The sequence below is a fragment of the Hordeum vulgare genome, chromosome 1H, assembly GCF_904849725.1.
Source record: "Hordeum vulgare subsp. vulgare chromosome 1H, MorexV3_pseudomolecules_assembly, whole genome shotgun sequence".
In the NCBI taxonomy this organism is placed as follows: Eukaryota; Viridiplantae; Streptophyta; class Magnoliopsida; order Poales; family Poaceae; genus Hordeum; species Hordeum vulgare.
In genome coordinates this window covers 147,515,658-147,533,381 of record NC_058518.1, presented here as the reverse complement: position 1 = coordinate 147,533,381, position 17,724 = coordinate 147,515,658, and the positions used below count along the sequence as shown (strand labels likewise).

Here is a 17,724-nt window from a genome sequence, read left to right as displayed (position 1 = left end):
GGAAAGCGGCTTTGAGATCCGACGTGACATCAATCTGAGAAAAGGAGTCTCACGTTCTGCCAAGGCCAGATCTAACATCAAGGTCACGGGGAGCGACTTCGCGGTCCGATCTAGGATCGACCACATAAGAGGATTCTCACGCTCATCTTGAGCCTAATCTAACATAGGCCCCGGGACAAGCGGTTCATGTTGCTCCTCGACTAGGCGCAACACCGAGCTTGTGAATATCAACTCCCGTTGGCAATCTATGGTGTACTTCATGTTGTCAAACCTGACGGTCTACCTTCGAGTAAAGGATTTGACTTGGCCAAGGTGGCTAGCCGAGTTGGTGACAATGGTGACCCCGTCAAAGATGAACATCTACCCCGACACAAAGATCTCGTCGGAACTGATATGCCCGTTGATCCCGACTCCCATCAATCTGCGACGATCACCTAGCAGACATGCATGGGCCACCACCGATGGAACCTAAACCGACCGATCTCGAGGCAGGGGATCCTAAGCTAGATGATTTGGAACAAGGGCAACAGAGATACAAGGATTTTACCCAGGTTTAAATTCTTCGAGAACACAATACCTTACTTCGTGCCAGTGTTTATTACGTTGGAGTAGGTACACAATACATGCTTCTACTAAAAGATTTCTTATTGTTGTTTACGGGTCGGGCCCCTTGATTTATATAGGTATGAGGTTACTAGGGTATAAAATCCTAATCGGCTACATATGGAGAGGCAATCCTTTTCAGATCCAACACTTTATCGTGCGTGTCAAGTCTACGGAATCCTATGATTATACGTCATGGGCCACTCGATGTGGCCCATATCGAAACCAACAAGGGGTCCTAAGTCCGACCCACCAGACGTGGATCGACATGGTAAGGACCCCTTAGCATGGTTATCGAATTGCTTTCATTGATTTTTTGAGGATGTGGGCGAGTTTGCGCTATCTCTCTACTCACACGAACGCGGCATTACATTTTTTTTTTTGAGCAGGAACGTGATATTACATTCCCCTTCACTGCATGCACATACACTCACTATTTAAATTCATTCCTAACAGATTTGATCGAAGTGCTTTAAGATTGGCGCGGTCTGAAATTTTGGTGCACCCAGATGGCCAAAATTACGTACCCCGGGAGATCGCACGAGATACTAGTCCAGAAGTTTCGATCCCCTCTCTCTCTCTCTCAAAAAAAAGAAAAAAGAAAAAAAAAGAAGTTTCGATCCCCTCTCCTCTCTCACTTTCCCGTTTGTTCTCTTCACCCCCATTCCTCCGGGCTCGCCGTCGCCGACGGGACCTCCTCCACCTCCCGCACATCCTCACCAACATCTCCCCAAGACTAAGGCGTAAGGAGGAAGCAAGCGCCCACCTCCCGCCGCCTCCACTGCCACCGCTGTAGCAGCAGTAGCGTACGCAGGAGATTCAGAACTGTGTGTTGAACACGCGCGTGGCAGGGATGGACGACGGCGACAGCGTCGCCCGGAGCGCAGACAAGGATGCCCCCCCGGGAGACGACGGGAGCTCCACGCCCCTCCCCGAGACGGTGAGGATCTCCTCTATTATGCAAGCACCGCGTGTTTGTTTCGAATTGTCCGCTGTTTAGATTTCATTCGCGTGATTGAACGTCTTTATTGGTGCGGTATGGTTCGGAGTTGAGCGATTCGTGCTTGGAAATGGCACAATCTCGTGCGGCCGCAGGGTTCCAAGGAGCTGGGTATGGAGATATCTTGTTTAGGACTATAGGTTCCATGCTAGAAGCGCGAGTAGACATGAATTCGGTATTTTCTTAGGTCTGAGATGACAGGAATGGTCACTATTGAATGGTAGGACCTGCAGAGGTATGAAAATGTGACATGAGCATGCTGTCCGAGAAGTTCCATTAGTGTTATGGATGGCCTTGCAGGTCTTTGTTCTTAACCTACTATATTCGTGTTTTTTCACGGCACAAATGGAGCAAATATGCTTCTTTAACATAGCAGGAAGTAGATGCGCGAGTTTGAATATGCTACTGTGGTTGTTATGGAACAGTAGGAGCTAATTAACGCAACAAGCAGTGCCTAACTGAGATTTCTAAATTTGGAAAAGGAAATGTGGGAATGCAACAGCGTAGGTTGGTCGGTATATGCTTGTGCAAGTGTGTACTGTTTATTTTTACAGAACAAAGTGTGTATGGTTTCTAGGGTTTTGAACTGGGTTGCAAACTCTGCTTATGTCTTGGTAAGACAAAACCTTCTTTAGTGCTGATTCTGTGTTCCTTTTTGAACCTGTGCATGCCATTTATGGTAAACAATGTTAAAATAACTACTCTTCAAATGGATATTAACATCTCCATAGACCATAGACTAGTAGTTTTGATCACATATACTCCCTCTGTCCCAAAATAAGTGTCATTGATCTAGTACAAAATTTGTGCTAATTTAGTACTAAATCTGCGACACCTATTTTGAGACGGAGGGAGTAATTCTTAGACTGCTTGTTGGTGGCATTCCAGAATAAACATCTGGATGCCTACATGCTGCAAAAGCTCAAAATGTCCTTTGCTTCATGTTTTATGCAGTATTACTACCTATTTTGGTCAGGGTGTTATATAACTAAATTCATAGATGCATGTGAGCCTGGATTTTTTCTTGTTGTTAGGAAATAGGAAATATGCATACACACACACACACACACACACGTGTGCAGGTGGTAAATATGTAGGAAACCCCTCATACTATGGGAAAAATATACAGCCTATACATGGAACATAATATAACTCACCCTGTTGTCGTGGGAAATTGATCCGCACAGCACCACAAATTCCTCACTTACGTGGAGGTAAACAGACCATTTTTATGCAAAACGGCAAAGATGAGCCAAACCCTAGGGCTGCTAGGGCTGTGCAGAAGCTACGACCTAGGCGCTGGAAGGAGAAAGCTTATAGGAGAAAAAAGTAACGTAGAGTTGCGAAAGGATCAATGATTGTAGCTTTTCAGTCGACCATGTACCCATATATATTAGGTATGCTTGGCCTTTGGCAATTTGGAATAGGACCCCTGACTAGTCAGGTACCATTTCCTTGGCATACAAGCCAAATTGGTAATCTTTAATTAATTCGGCTAGACCTGTAAAAGCACCAGCCTGAGCCCAATGCTAGTACACCTTCCTTATTAGCTCTGTTCTCGCCGAATAGCTGATCATGCAAAATCTTTTCTATCTCAAGCATTCTAAACCAGATCTCTTTCCTTTTTTCTCTTCATGCGTGAGCTCCAGCACACAATTCTGTTGCATCCAGCCTGCTGCACCTATCCTATGTACTTGCAATCATGTGGCCATTCTCAAACAATGTATCAACCAATTAGCTTATCCACCAAAACTAAATAATCCGGCTGACCATTCAAGCCAGATCCAAATTAGACTGTCAACACATGCCCCCCTGGTTTTGGTGTAATTTTATTTGCCAAAAACACCATGGCAATATCTTGAGACGATTTCAACCACTTCACCGGTCATATCAATTGCTTAGGGCGATGTCCACATAACACACCTGCCAAATTTAGCATAAGGTGATATCTAAAATCACATCGGGCATGTTTTGCTTAGGGCGACATCTTAAATAATATCGCCCATAGTGCCATCAAGCTTCTTGCCACATTCTAGGATAGTGCTTCTTCAGATATTTTCTATTGAGAGCTTTAGGCAATTTCTCCCCTTGCAAAAATTGTAGAGAATATCAATTTCCAGGAACAATCTCTACAATCTTATACGGACCTTCCCAACTTGGCGACTATTTGCCGAATTTATTATTTCTAGTTCCTATAGACAAAACCGTTCTCCGCACTAATTCTCCTATTTGAAACGATTTCCCCCTTAACTTTTATTATAAGCCTTTGCCACTCGTAATTTCTTTGTTTTCAATTTCTTGCAAGGCTCTCAACCTTTCCTCTGATACATTATCTATCCTATCCATCATTAAATTGTTGTAATCTAGAGCCGACAAATCATTTTGTCTGGCTACTCTAAGAGCTTGCAAATTAATCTCCACGGGTAGCACTGCTTCTTGCCCATACACTAGCTCATACGGTGTCACTTGAGTCACTCCGTTCGTAGATATCCAACGAGCCCATAAAGCTTCTGATAGCACTTCATGCCACCTTCTCGGATGCTCCTTAATTTTCTTCTCTATAAGCTTAATTAAAGTTCTATTGCTAGATTCGGCTTGTCCATAAGCTTGAGCATAATAAGGCGATGAATTTAGCAATTTAATTCTAAAAGATTTGGCGCACGAAATTGACGAGACATAAAAGAAGAGGCAGGGAGACAGCAACAGCAAAATCACTCAAACATGAGACACGGGTAGCAGCAGCGGGTCCACCGGGAGTGAGCAGCAGGCCAGGGCACATGAGAATTGCAGCGGCGAGTGCTCGGAGGTGCAGAACTGAGCAGCAGAATCACGGAGCTGGGCGGGCGGAGGCGGAGGTGCAGAGTAACGAGCCCGTGGCCTGGGGGAAACGGAGGCGGCAACACGGATATGGTGGGGCTGCCGATCTAGGCCGATTTGCAGGTAGTGGAGTTGTGGAGGCGAGGCGACATCAGCTACTGCAGCTTGGAATCGGGATCCAGCAGGGCGTTGACCAGTGTAGAATCCTCAGGCGAGGGCAGGTGGCGATGTGAAGAGCAGGCAGCAGCAGCCGTTAGAAGGAAATGATGGCGGCGACCAAAAAAAAGGGATGGCGGCGGCGCAACGGGGGATCACAGCACGAGTTGCATGTGCGAAAAAAACCCTAGGCTCTAATACCATGTTAGGAAATATGCAACTTGAATTTCCTAGGGGCCAATGGCTAGCATATTATATACTCCCTCCGTCCTAAAATAACTGTCTTGACTTTGTACTAGCTCTAATACAAAATTGTACTAAGCTTAAGACAGTTATTTTAGGACGGAGGGAGTACAAAGTATGCAGGAAACCCCTCATATGACGGGGATATATATGCTATACATGGAGCATAATATAACTCTTAAGAGCATCTCCAACAGCCGCGCTATACAAGCGCCGCGCCGTATAAAAGGCTGTATTTAGCGCGCGCGCGACGCGGCGGCAGCTCCAGCGGGCGCGCAAAAACTGCGCGCGCGCCATTTCCAATTGAGCGCGCTGGATGAAACGCAATCCCGCGCCCATTATTTGCTGCGCCGGCTCCCGCGCGCTCGCGCGCTCGCTCCTTCTTTCTTCTGCGCTCTCTCCTGCTATCTCCTGCGCTGTGCACTCTCTACGCTCGCTGTACACTCTCGTGACCGGCCCATCCGACCGCGCCGCCGCCGCCGCTCGCGCCACCGTTCGGCGCTGCACCGGCCTATCCCCGAGCCGCCGTCGCCGCCGGCGCCCGCCGTCGCTTCCCCGGCCTGTCTCCGCTGCGGCCGCCGCCCGCGCCCCCCGTTCAGGCGCTTCCCCGGCCTCCCCGCGCCGCCGCGCTTCCGCCCCACCCCTCCTAGTCCGGCCGGCCCTCGCGCGCCTCCGACGTCCGAGGAACAGCGCCCCACCGCTCGCTGCCGCGCCGCGCCCGCAAGGTGTTCGACAAAATGCCTACAAGGTATGTATTGCTTCAAATTTATGAATTTGGTGCATGTTTTGAATTGTAGTTTTTTATAGTATAGTATTGAACATTGTAGATGAGTTCGTCGTATGCTTCTTCCGAAGAAGAGTTTGATATGGAAGAGGAGGAGGATCTTGCAATGATCATAGCTATGCATATCAATAAAAAACCGAAGCACGGTGGTTCGGTTATGGGTCGGGAAATTTTTTGGAGAGATAGGATTGATGCCCATAACAGATTGATGAAGAACTATTTCGTGGAGAATCCCACATACCCGGAGTCGTATTTTCGTCGCCGGTTTAGGATGAGCACAGACTTGTTCAAGCGCATTGTAGAGAAACTTGCGAGCCATGACCGGTTTTTCCAGCAAAGGAGGAATGCCGCCGGAGAGCTCGGGCATAGCACCTTTCTGAAGGTGACAGCCGCTTTGCGTATGTTGGCATACGGTATCCCGGCTGATTTAGTTGATGATCACTTGGCTATGGGTGAGAGCCAAGCCATCATGTGTGTCAAGCGCTTTGCAGTGGGAATTATGCAAGTGTTTGGCGAGGAGTATTTGAGATCTCCCACTGCTGAAGACGCCGCAAGGCTATTGGCGATGAACAAATCTCGCGGCTTTCCTGGCATGCTTGGCTCAATAGATTGCATGCATTGGAGTTGGAAAAATTGTCCAAAGGCATGGCATGGGCAATTCCACGGCCAAAAAAAGGGTTCCACTATAATCCTTGAAGCGGTGGCCGATCATGAGACTTGGATTTGGCATGCATTCTTTGGAATGCCTGGATCTTTGAATGACATCAATGTTGTCAACCGGTCTTCACTGATGAATAAGATTGCGAATGGTGAGTTGCCACCGGTGCAGTTTGTAGCAAATGGCCGTACGTACAACTATGGCTATTATCTAGCGGATGGCATCTATCCAAAGTGGCAAACCTTCGTGAAGCCGTTGAAAAAGCCAGAAGGTAAGAAAAATCTTGATTTTCACAATGCTCAGGCGGCTGCTAGAAAAGATGTGGAGAGAGCATTTGGGATTTTACAAGCCCAATTTGCTATTGTGAGAGGACCGGCTAGATTTTGGGATCAAAAAATGCTTTGGTACATCATGCACGCTTGTGTGATCATGCACAACATGATCATCGAGAATGAGCGTGGCCAAGATGTAGACTACTCACAGTATGAGCTCTTGGGACATCCCGTGCGAGTGCGACGGAGGGCTGAAAGGGTTGCCCGTTTTGTTGCCTCGTATCATGCCATTCGGCGTCCCGCAACACACAATGATCTTCAGAAGGATCTGATTGAAGAGTGGTGGGCATGGCATGGACGACAAAGAGCATGATTTGATTGCTTTATTTGTATTGTATTGTTCATGAACTATTGGTTGTGTTTATTGCATTATTTGTTGTATTGAACGAGAAACTATTTGTTTGAGTTGTAATAACTATTATTGTTGATTTATTTTGTTTGTTTGATCGTTTTTTTCACTATTTTTTAAAATGTATATGTGGTTTGTGCCTGCTGCGCGCGCTGCATTATAGCGCGGCTGTTGGAGCCAGCGCCTATCCCTGCGCTAAACCAGCCGGCGCGTGCGCTGTAAAAATATTTTTTGGGCGCGGCGCGAAGCGTGGCTGTTGGAGATGCTCTAACAGTTCTAACCACAGCACTAGCTCTAAAAATGATGATTGATGTACTTAATAGGGTAGTGCAGGCATATGCCTCCTACTATAATCTTTGGAAATTACTACCCAATGGAAAAATTATAGCAGGTCCCAACAGTCAGAGTTCTTGCAGGTAGAAGTTATTAATGTTTTTTCTCCTGACATGGGATGAGCCTTTGTTCATCCATCTGTGCAAGATTCACTGAGTTTATTCACTGCCCAAGAATCTTTAGCATTTGATGTGCAGGAACCTAACTTTTTTGCATTAGTCTTAGCAGTAGGTGTAGTAGGAATACCTGGTTGCGTAGTAGGAATATCTGCTTTTTAAAATGGGTGTAGCATGGTTGCATCGTTTTGGTGATTGCGTGACTCATATTCTTTTTCGTTGAGGTGGAACAGATCCAGATTGGCAATTCACCTACCTACAAACTTGACAGAAAGCTTGGAAAGGGAGGATTTGGGCAAGTATACGTTGGTCGCCGTATTTCCACTCCTAGTCTCAGTGACAGGACACCTGGTGCAAATGCTTTGGAGGTCAATTTGTCTTATCTGGATGCCTCTTGTATTTTAGTAGTTGAGTTTATGATAGTTGCATTATATTTATATCATGTTTTTGTTTATTTTCAGGTTGCAATCAAATTTGAACACCGAACCAGTAAAGGCTGCTGCAGCTATGGAGCTCCTTATGAGTGGCAGGTTTACAAGTAAGTGTTCAGTTTGTCCTATTTTTTCTTGCTCCTGCAACTCTTTTACATTTTGTACAATTTCCTTTTTGGCCTTGCTTTTCTGTACAAATTGTGATTGCAATTGGCATTTCTAGAATGCATATTAACTTAGTTTGCGTAAAACATCCATCTGGCAGCACTCTTAGTGGAATTCATGGCGTGCCAAGAGTACACTACAAAGGGAAGCAATCGGAGTACTATATCATGGTAATGGAGCATGTACCCTTTGCCTCCTTTTATGTGGTGATTCTGAGTGCATATACTGTTTGTAGTTGATTTCTGGTTTGCATTGTGCACCTCCTCCCCCCCCCCTCTGCCACAGTATGCAATCTTCCTAGCTTGCTTGATTACCTTCTCACTCGCTACCTTTATGACATACAGTATAACACTGAATTTTCTTTTTTGTATTTTCTTTATCAGTAAACAACATAGAATGTCCTTGATCATCTCCCGTTGGTGCTCTGCCCTGTAACCGATGAGACTAATGACGAAAGTTGTTCTTCCAATGGTGTAGACTGTAGGCATACCGAGTACAAAAGTTCCTGTCTTTTTTGTATGCTGGTGGGATTATGGAATTGAAGTTCTGTAAATGGCTCAGAAGACAGAACAACAGTAGCATATTTCTTGTTTACGAAAATAAGGGCTAGTAACTCTTGTTAGGAATATTTAAATTTTGTGTTTGAATCACTTACAAAATTTACCAAAATAAATAAATAGTATCCACAATCCTGTTGCCGATGACCACATTTGCTTAATAGGAGTTCCATCCCAAAATAAGTGTCTCAACTATGTACTAGCTCTAGTACAAAGTTGTACTAAGCTTGAGACACTTATTTTGGGATGGAGGGAGTACCACTTTGCGCCAATAGCCAAACCACCAGATATGATTGCTGGCATGCTCCATGCTTGTTAAGTTTGTTTAACTGATTAAATGTACCTATTGAATAAAGTAGATTGAATTTGATGAAGATGTAATGGTTTGAGGTAGAAAGTCTTAATCAAGTGTGTAAATAATTTAATAAATACTACTCCCTCCGTAAACTTTTATAAGACGTTCAAGATCACTACTTTATTGATCTAAAACGTCTTATAAAAGTGTACAGAGGTAGTAGAAACCAGTTAGAGCGTCAAAGTTCATATAAATTGGAAAATCATTAACCTTCCATTGCTTCTGAAGCACTCTGCTTTTGTTCATATAGCTGTGCTTTTGTTCATATAGCTGTTCACTGTTAGTTTTGAACTTTACTTTCCACGTAGTAATATATATACTACCTCCGTCCTGTTTTATTAGCCCCCTCGTATTTAGGGTCATATTTTGACCATGATTTTAACTAATAAAATATAAGTTATACATAGAAAAATATTATCATCGGGAACTATGTTCAAATACCCAACTATATAATTTTTGGTGGCATGAATTAAAATTTTGTTAGTTAAATCTATGATAAAAATTTGGCACAAAATACGGGGGGACCAATAAACCAGGATGGAGCTAGTAGTCTTTCACCTTCCTGAGTGAATGTCAGTGTCACTGTTGATCCTAAACTTACTCAAAACTTCAGTTGGATCAGAAGACTTGTTTCGTCAGCATCAAATTAACATTAATGCACAAAAATATATGTGCATAGATGATAATAGGTAAGCAGATCGAGGAATATATGCACAGTAACAAGTACTTAGCTACTCAGACAAACGGTAGAGCCATAGACCACAGTGCCAATGTGCCAATATATTCTGAGATATATGTAGCACTAGGTACAATACCTGATCATTACTATAGCCATTATTTGCTAGAAAAATGTAAATCCATGTCTACTTTGAAGTAGCACAAGAGCCAATAAGACATTCTAGGCAAATACATTAGCCCCCTGTTTGGATGTAGGAAAAACTGCTTGGAATTGAACTGGACTGATAGTTCCAATTCCAAGATGGAAAGGAAATGGACTCCAATTCGGATTCTATTGTTTGGTTGTGCATGGAATTTACTGTTGGAATCACAGGGTAGAACCCAATTCCAATTGTTGTTTGGATGTACTCCCTCTATAAAGAAATATAAGAGCGTTTAGATCACTAAAGTAGTTATCTAAACGCTCTTATATTTCTTTACAGAGGGAGTACAAACCATGGAATTGGATTTTTTTTTAGTAGACGGAGATCTTACCAGCCCCGTCGCCGCCGGTTGCGAGCTCGCGAGGCAGAGGGAGGGGACGGGTGGGGAGAGGGAGAGGGCCGGAGAACTTACCAGCGCCGCCGCCGCCGGTTGCGAGCTCGCGAGGGAGAGGGAGGGGACGGCCGGACAACTTACCAGCGCCGCCTCCGCCGGTTGCGAGCTCGCGAGGGAGAGGGAGGGGACGGGTGGGGACGGGTGGGAGGGAGGGGACGGGTGGGGAGAGGGAGAGGACGGCCGGAGAACCACCAGCGCCGCTGCCTCCGGTTGCGAGCTCGCGAGGGAGAGGGATCTCGATCCCTTGCTCGAGTGCTCGGGGGAGAGGGATCTCGATCCAGTCGTGGGAGGGGGGCGAGGGAGCGAACAGGTTTCTGAGCCTTTCCACGATCGAGCGCTCGGAAAGATTTCGCGAGCGGGGTAGTGCATGGCTGGCTCGCTCGGAATTGGGCTACTTTTTCCTAGCCCAAATTCTATACCACCCCAAACAACATAATTTGACCTGGCAATTCCAGATTGACGATTCCAAGCAAGTTTTCCTACATCCAAACAGGGCGTAGGTGAAATCATATTATTGCTGCTGGGGAGTTCACTATGGGAGGTTGCAATGTTACTTGTGGACAGATTAGAAATTTGTTGTGTATTGACCTATCTTAGGTTCCAAGTAAAGTTTCAGTGGATTTAAGTGTTATTTTTCCAGGGATGCATTACATCTCCATAGCTTTTAAGCCCGCTGCTTTTATTTTTTGAGAACAATATACTCAATGATCTGGTACACTGTTGAGAGGCTTATAAATGGACTAACCAAGCTACAAACTCACAATTATTTTGAACCATGTAACCAATTGTCTAATTCTCTGACTACTGCCGGCATTACTATGCGTCCTACCGTAACCCTGGTAGTTCAATTATAGTTTCTAAAAGATATATAACAACTTGGTTAACTCTCTTCTATAAATTTATGTTTTATTTAAAAGGTTCCAGAGTAATAAATCAGCGTGTTGTCCGGAAATTTAGTTACTGATAACACATCTCTCTACTTGGCTTCTGGTAACACAAAGCACTGTAAACTCCCCCGATCTCTCAAACCACTTATCAGGTAGGACCATAGGAGATAACACGTATTAAAATGAATTAACTCTAAAGCTATCAAACAAATGGTGTAAAATAGTTTAATGCCTCAAGGAAGCAATTTGGAGGAAATTGTTTTACTTCCCCTCAAAGCTGTGATGTGAAATCTGAGATGACCATTGTCTTGGGCTTGGTTTTAGTCCTCTATCAGCCTGCAGGACCAGCCCTCAGGTCGATCAGAATAAACTAAAATCTTAAATGATATTTTATTCAGAAATGGTCAAAAGCATATTCTATTTAGAGCTATGAATCGGAGAAATATGATCTCGGTCTATCTCTTTTGGCCCACGCCAGAGTTTAAACACTACTCCCTCCTTTGACAAATATAAGATGTTTTGGATATTTCAATATGGACTACATATGGACTGAAATGAGTGAACAAACACACTAAAACATGTCTATATACATCCGATTCAGAAAAAAGCTGGAACATCTTATATTTTGTGAGCAGAGGGAGTATTGTTTAGTAAATCACAATTTTTCTGGGTAAGCCTGAAAGTCTAGTTCTTTTGTTTAGGGTATCTCCAATAATCGGATCTGATGTGGCTGAGAGAAGTATTGGAGTGCGTGAGGGTCCATTTCTTGCAGAAGAAAGAGTACGGGAAGAGAGAAGTAGATGAAGAAAAGAGTATGGCATGTGGGTCCAGTGAGAAAAATAAATAAGAGAAGAGATAGGAGAGGAGAGAGAATGAAGTGAGTTGAAATAAGTAACATATACTGTTGAAAATGCAATTATAACCAGTGCATCACATCGCATCTACCAAGCTAACTTTTGGACAATTTTAGCGCTAAGATGTTCCCACTTTTTTAGATTGCTTGTTCCATTGCTTTTCTAATGTAACCTATATATATTCAGATTATGGACATGTTGGGACCAAGCCTGTGGGATGTATGGAATAATAATTCCCACTCGTAAGTATCTAGTTAGTTATTTCCCTACGTATGTATTCCTTAATGTTCATCGCTGGTTTGCCAAGTTAATTTGAGTTGTCTTTCTGTTGCAGAATGTCTGTTGAAATGGTTGCTTGTATTGCTATAGAAGCCATTTCCATACTGGAGAAGATGCACTCGAAAGGGTATTTAACTCTTGTATCTTGGCAATGGAGCTTAGTTTTATTGTTTTGGCATATAAAAACATAGCTAACAACTCTTGTTTATCATAGGTATGTCCATGGTGACGTAAAACCTGAGAACTTTCTGCTTGGACCCCCAGGCACACTGCAAGAGAAGAAGCTTTTTCTTGTTGACCTTGGATTAGGTAATCTTATTTCACTGTTCTTTTGATAATGATTTTCCAGTGTCTAATGTGCCCAGTGGGGTGCTAACATTACTTTCTCTCTGCAGCTACTAAATGGAAGGACACTGGTACAGGAGAACTAGTTGAGTATGATCAGAGGCCTGATGTCTTCAGGTTTGCAAGAGAAATACTAAGCCCTAGAGCCTTCCTTTTCTTATTAGTTTATTAGTTACTATACTGACATTTTTTCTACTTGTTTTTCCTAACAGAGGAACCGTTCGGTATGCTAGTGTGCACGCTCACTTGGGGAGAACTGGAAGCAGGAGAGATGACCTTGAATCCCTTGCCTACACACTTGTTTTCCTTCTGCGTGGTCGCCTTCCTTGGCAAGGATATCAGGTGAAGTTTGGTTGAGAGTGAAATTTTCATTTTGCATTTCGGTTCTTTTCCTTACCAGAGACTTCTGTGAAATAATTGTAGGGAGAAAATAAAGGTTTCCTTGTTTGCAAGAAAAAAATGGCAACCTCTCCAGAATCTTTGTGTTACTTTTGTCCACAACCTTTCCGACAGTTTGTTGAGTATGTTGTGAACTTAAAGTTTGATGAAGAACCAAATTATGCAAAGTGCATTTCTCTTTTTGATGGAATTGTTGGCCCCAATCCAGACATAAGACCAATCAACACTGATGGTGCTCAGAAGGTACTGCATGTCGTGCCTTGTTACTTCTCACTAATTCACAACGTGTTACGAGTTATGATCATGCTCAGATGCTAAAACCATGTAACTGTGTAGCATTAGATTGTTCCTAGCTAACCTTCTGCAGGAAATGCTTGGGAGTCATGGTTTAATGCTTACCAGGGAATTTGACTCTTCATATTATTTCAGCTATGCAATGTGAGTTAGCGGACTAATAATTTGTTGAATTTCTAGCAGCTTATATACCAGGTTGGCCAGAAGAGAGGTCGCCTCATGATGGAGGATGACGATGACCAACCCAAGAAGAAGATCAGGATGGGGATGCCTGCAACACAATGGGTTAGTGTTTACAATGCGAGGCGGCCTATGAAGCAGAGGTATGAATCCCATAGAGGCAAGCTAGCTTTAGATGGAAAGTAAATACTTCCATTCTAACCACACTTCTTTTGCAGGTACCACTATAATGTTGCAGATGGTAGGTTAGCACAGCATATTTCAAAAGGAAATGAAGATGGCTTGTTTATAAGCTCAGTGGCATCTTGCTCAAATTTGTGGGCTCTAATAATGGATGCTGGCACTGGCTTTACTTCTCAAGTCTATGAACTTTCTCCATATTTTCTTCACAAGGTTAGTCATGCTGACCTCTTTTGCATTGCACATCTTTCTTTCTCTTCCATTTCTACAGCGTATCAATGGAGCAATTTATTTCAATATATTTCCTTTGTTGTTCTTAGGAATGGATAATGGAGCAGTGGGAGAAGAACTTCTATATCACTGCGTTAGCAGGTGCAAACAATGGCAGTTCTCTGGTGGTCATGTCAAGAGGTAATTGCAATGATGCCTGCTGAAGAACGTTACTTGCACTCGACTGGATGGGCAGTTAATCGGAACATAGACGTTAGCTGTCTGGTTTCCTTACAATACTAACCATGCAATAAATGGAAAAACCAAGACAAACCAGGCATCTTTTTTGTGAAAACTGTTTTTTTTAAAGGATTGCCAACACTTTATTGATCAATGTGAATGTTTATGGGAATACATGCTGTGTTATGAGGATGAATAAGCCACAAATGGTGACCCTGATCAAGCATAGCAGAGTGTTTGGCAAGGTTGTGAGCTTCACAATTTGATGCTCTTCCTTCAAAAATAACTAAACAGCTAACAAAAGAACTAGCCCTGGAATTAAATTCTCTGACAATAGCCGCATAGGCTCCTCCTTTACCTTCATTGGTATCATCTACCACGGTCTTGCTATCACATGCAATAATGATCTTTGGTAGCGCGAGGCCTTCTGCTAAGGCCAAAGCTTCACGGCAAGCTAGCATCTCCAGGGTTGCCGGTTCCATTAGTCCTGGTAGAGCGATCGTTGAGTTTCATGCTCTATTGGGATTGTGTATGTGTATGCTTATCTTGGAATTGCATTATGTTGTCTTGATACTAGTGCATGGGAAACTAATATTTAAAGGCTAGTGCTTGAACCAGCGAATTGCCAGATGGGCCGGTGAAGTGGGGGCCCTTGCCGGTTTGATTACTGGTCTGACTTTAATAACTACACTTGCACTGGCAGTACCAGGACTCTGATCATGTTATGTCCTGGACTCCTGGTACTGTGGTTTCTCTGGAATCTTGTCTCTTCTTCCAGATAGTATAGGATTGATCTGTTCAACATTAGCTTGGATAAGCATTGCCAGATCTTCCTTACAAAATGCTTTTGAAGTTGGAGGTCCTGAATATCAGTGCTCTTGTGAATATACTCCCTCCGTCCCAAAATTCTTGTCTTAGATTTGTCTAGATATGAATGTATCTAGTCACGTTTTACTATTTTAATACATGCATTTCTAGACAAACCTAAGACAAGAATTTTGGGACGGAGGGAGTATATGTTTAAAAGATTGGAACTGACTTTGAGCCTCCAGGAACACAATATGCCCAGCAATCGTACAAAGTAAGCGACTCGTTTCCCTTCAAGTGGATAAACAAGAAGTGGAAGGAGGGTTTTTATGTCACAGCTATGGCCACTTCAGGAAGCCGATGGGCAGTGGTCGTGTCCCGGAATGCTGGCTTTGTAGATCAGGTGTGTCTGAGTGTTCGATGGGGCATATGCTATAAAAATTATGAGGATACAGTTTAATGCCTTTACGTTTTGTTTTATACTATTTTCTGTTGTAGGTTGTGGAGCTTGACTTCTTGTATCCAAGTGAGGGAGTTCACCGGCGTTGGGATAGTGGTTATCGTATCACTGCTACTGCTGCTACGTGGGACCAGACAGCACTTATCTTGAGTATCCCCAGAAGAAAGCCTGCTGATGAAACGCAGGAAACCCTAAGAACATCTGCTTTCCCCAGCCAGCATGTGAAGGTGATCTGATATTCCCTCCCCTTTATCTGAAGTCCGTGTTTTAGCGGTTCTTGACCAACTATTGATTCATATTCTTGCAGGAGAAATGGGCGAAAAATCTCTACTTGGCCTCCATTTGTTATGGAAGAACGGTATCATGAGGTCCATTTTGTTTGACTAGCATGTAGAGTTTATTTAACGACTTCCAGGTTTGCGATTAGATGATGGAGTATTGAAAGGCAATGGTATTCCTAATTCACTCATAATTAATATAGTTGATAGATCATAGATGGCAAAGCCTGCTGTGTTTTCTGTTTATATAGGTTAAGAGTGTATGTTGTGGTGCTGTGTTGTTGTATTCTATTGTCCATAGAATGTCAAAAATTGATATGATCTAAAATGTAGCCCATCATGCATATAGTTCAAATTAGATATTTTGCCCTTGAGGTATGCAGTAAAATTGTACAAACTTGGAGCTGTGCCTGGGTGACCGGACTCTACTGCATCATAGTTTCTATGATCTCGTGTGATGCCTCAGGATGTTTGATTGCGAGCATGATGAACTCATTCTTGTGTCGGTTCCCGTTTGAAGCCTAGCCGTCGGCCATGGGCGTATGTGTGCTTGGCGTGGCGTTGTCAGCGATCTCGTGTGATGCCTCAGGATGTTTGATTGCGAGCATGATGAACTCATTCTTGAGTCGTTCCCGTTGGAAGCCTAGCCGTCGGCCATGGCGTATGTGTGCTTGGCTTGGCGTTGTCAGCATGGTAAAAAAACCATAGCCGAAAAATGTTAACGTCCACACGTGTGACACGAAGCAACATGGTTTAAATGTCTTCATTATTATTCAATTTACAATGTCAAAACAGATGACATCAACACAACTTAATTTTTTTCATCTTCTAATTAAAAATTCAATAAAAAATCCATTTTCATCATTAAATTCGTTTTAACGAGATCTTTAAAACTAGATTTCATGTTGACATATTTCGATGATTTTTTTTATTAAAAATTGTCATAATGTTTATACAACAGTTGTCATAGTGCTTACACTAAAGTTGTCATGACATGTTCTATCTATTTTTTTCTTTAGATTTAAAGGTATCGTTATATTTTTAACTATTTTTACTATAATTTTTATTAATTGGCCATGACAATTTTTAATAATTAATCATGACAAATTTAATGCATGGATCATGACAATTTTTAGTAATTCATTGTAGCAAATTTAGTTTATAGATGATGGCAATTTTAGTTTTTTGACCATGACAATTTCATTACTTTGACCATGAAAATTATTTTTTTATGAACATGGCAAATTTAAGTGCATGTATCATGATAAATTTAAGTAATTCATCATGTGAGTATGCGCATATATATGAGAGTTTGCGTTTGTATCATGTTAAAAAAAGTAATTGATCATGACAATTTTAGATTATGGTTCATGACAAGTCTAGTTTCTTAATTCCTTGTTTTATAATATGTTAAAATTTACTTTTAAAGAAGAATTTTTTTACTAAAACATATCATGATAACTTCAGTGTAAACATCATGACAATTTATGTACAATAGATATGACAACTTTTAATTAAAAAAATCATCGAAATATATTGATATGAAATTTAGTTTTAAAGATCTCGTTGCGATGGATTTAATGATGAAAATGAATCTTTAATCGTATTTTTCATTTAAAAGATAAAACAATTGAAAAATTGAAAATTCAAAAAAAATTCCACTTACATGCATACTGCAATCTATGTGTTATAGGCGTGTGGATGAATGTTGCTTCCATCATACATGTAGGTGTTATCCTTCCCTAGATTATACACCAAAGCAAGTTCCTCTTTATTACGTGTAAAAAACAGATTTAGGTTGATGTGTATGTATCGTTATTGTCCGGTCATAAACGTGCAGAGTATGGAGGGACACACACAAAAAATTCTTCGTTTGACAGCTGGGACTCATTAGGTTGAAGCGTACATATCGCAGGTCACGAAGTCCTATCTAAATCAAGTACACCTACGTACATACCAATCACGCTATAAAAAATATGACCAAATATGTAGGACGTATATATGGTCAGAGTGTCTAAATCATGTAGACCTACGTACGTACAATTACGCCACAAAAATATGACCAAATATGTAGGATAAACATAGGTAAACGCTTGTAGCGCCGGACTTTTGGCCGGCTCGCTAGCCACGGTTCCCA

General features: G+C 42.5%; 1 protein-coding gene across 2 annotated transcripts; it reads left to right on the top strand.

The window, feature by feature from the left end:
- Positions 1-1,194: 1,194 nt before the first annotated feature.
- On the top strand, positions 1,195-15,990 carry LOC123427343 (casein kinase 1-like protein HD16). Of its 2 annotated transcripts, none has more exons than XM_045111364.1 (16): positions 1,195-1,543; positions 7,625-7,759; positions 7,853-7,929; positions 8,088-8,157; positions 12,102-12,157; positions 12,250-12,321; positions 12,409-12,503; positions 12,590-12,656; positions 12,752-12,881; positions 12,963-13,181; positions 13,416-13,555; positions 13,631-13,805; positions 13,913-14,003; positions 15,095-15,252; positions 15,348-15,536; positions 15,617-15,990. In XM_045111364.1, the coding sequence occupies exons 1-16, from the start codon at positions 1,457-1,459 to the stop codon at positions 15,674-15,676; spliced, it is 1,821 nt and encodes a 606-aa protein (XP_044967299.1). In that variant the 5' UTR covers positions 1,195-1,456; the 3' UTR covers positions 15,677-15,990. The 2 variants fall into 2 exon arrangements, with proteins under 2 accessions (XP_044967299.1, XP_044967307.1); XM_045111372.1 differs by having other exon boundaries at positions 1,400-1,543; positions 7,663-7,759.
- Positions 15,991-17,724: the final 1,734 nt, after the last annotated feature.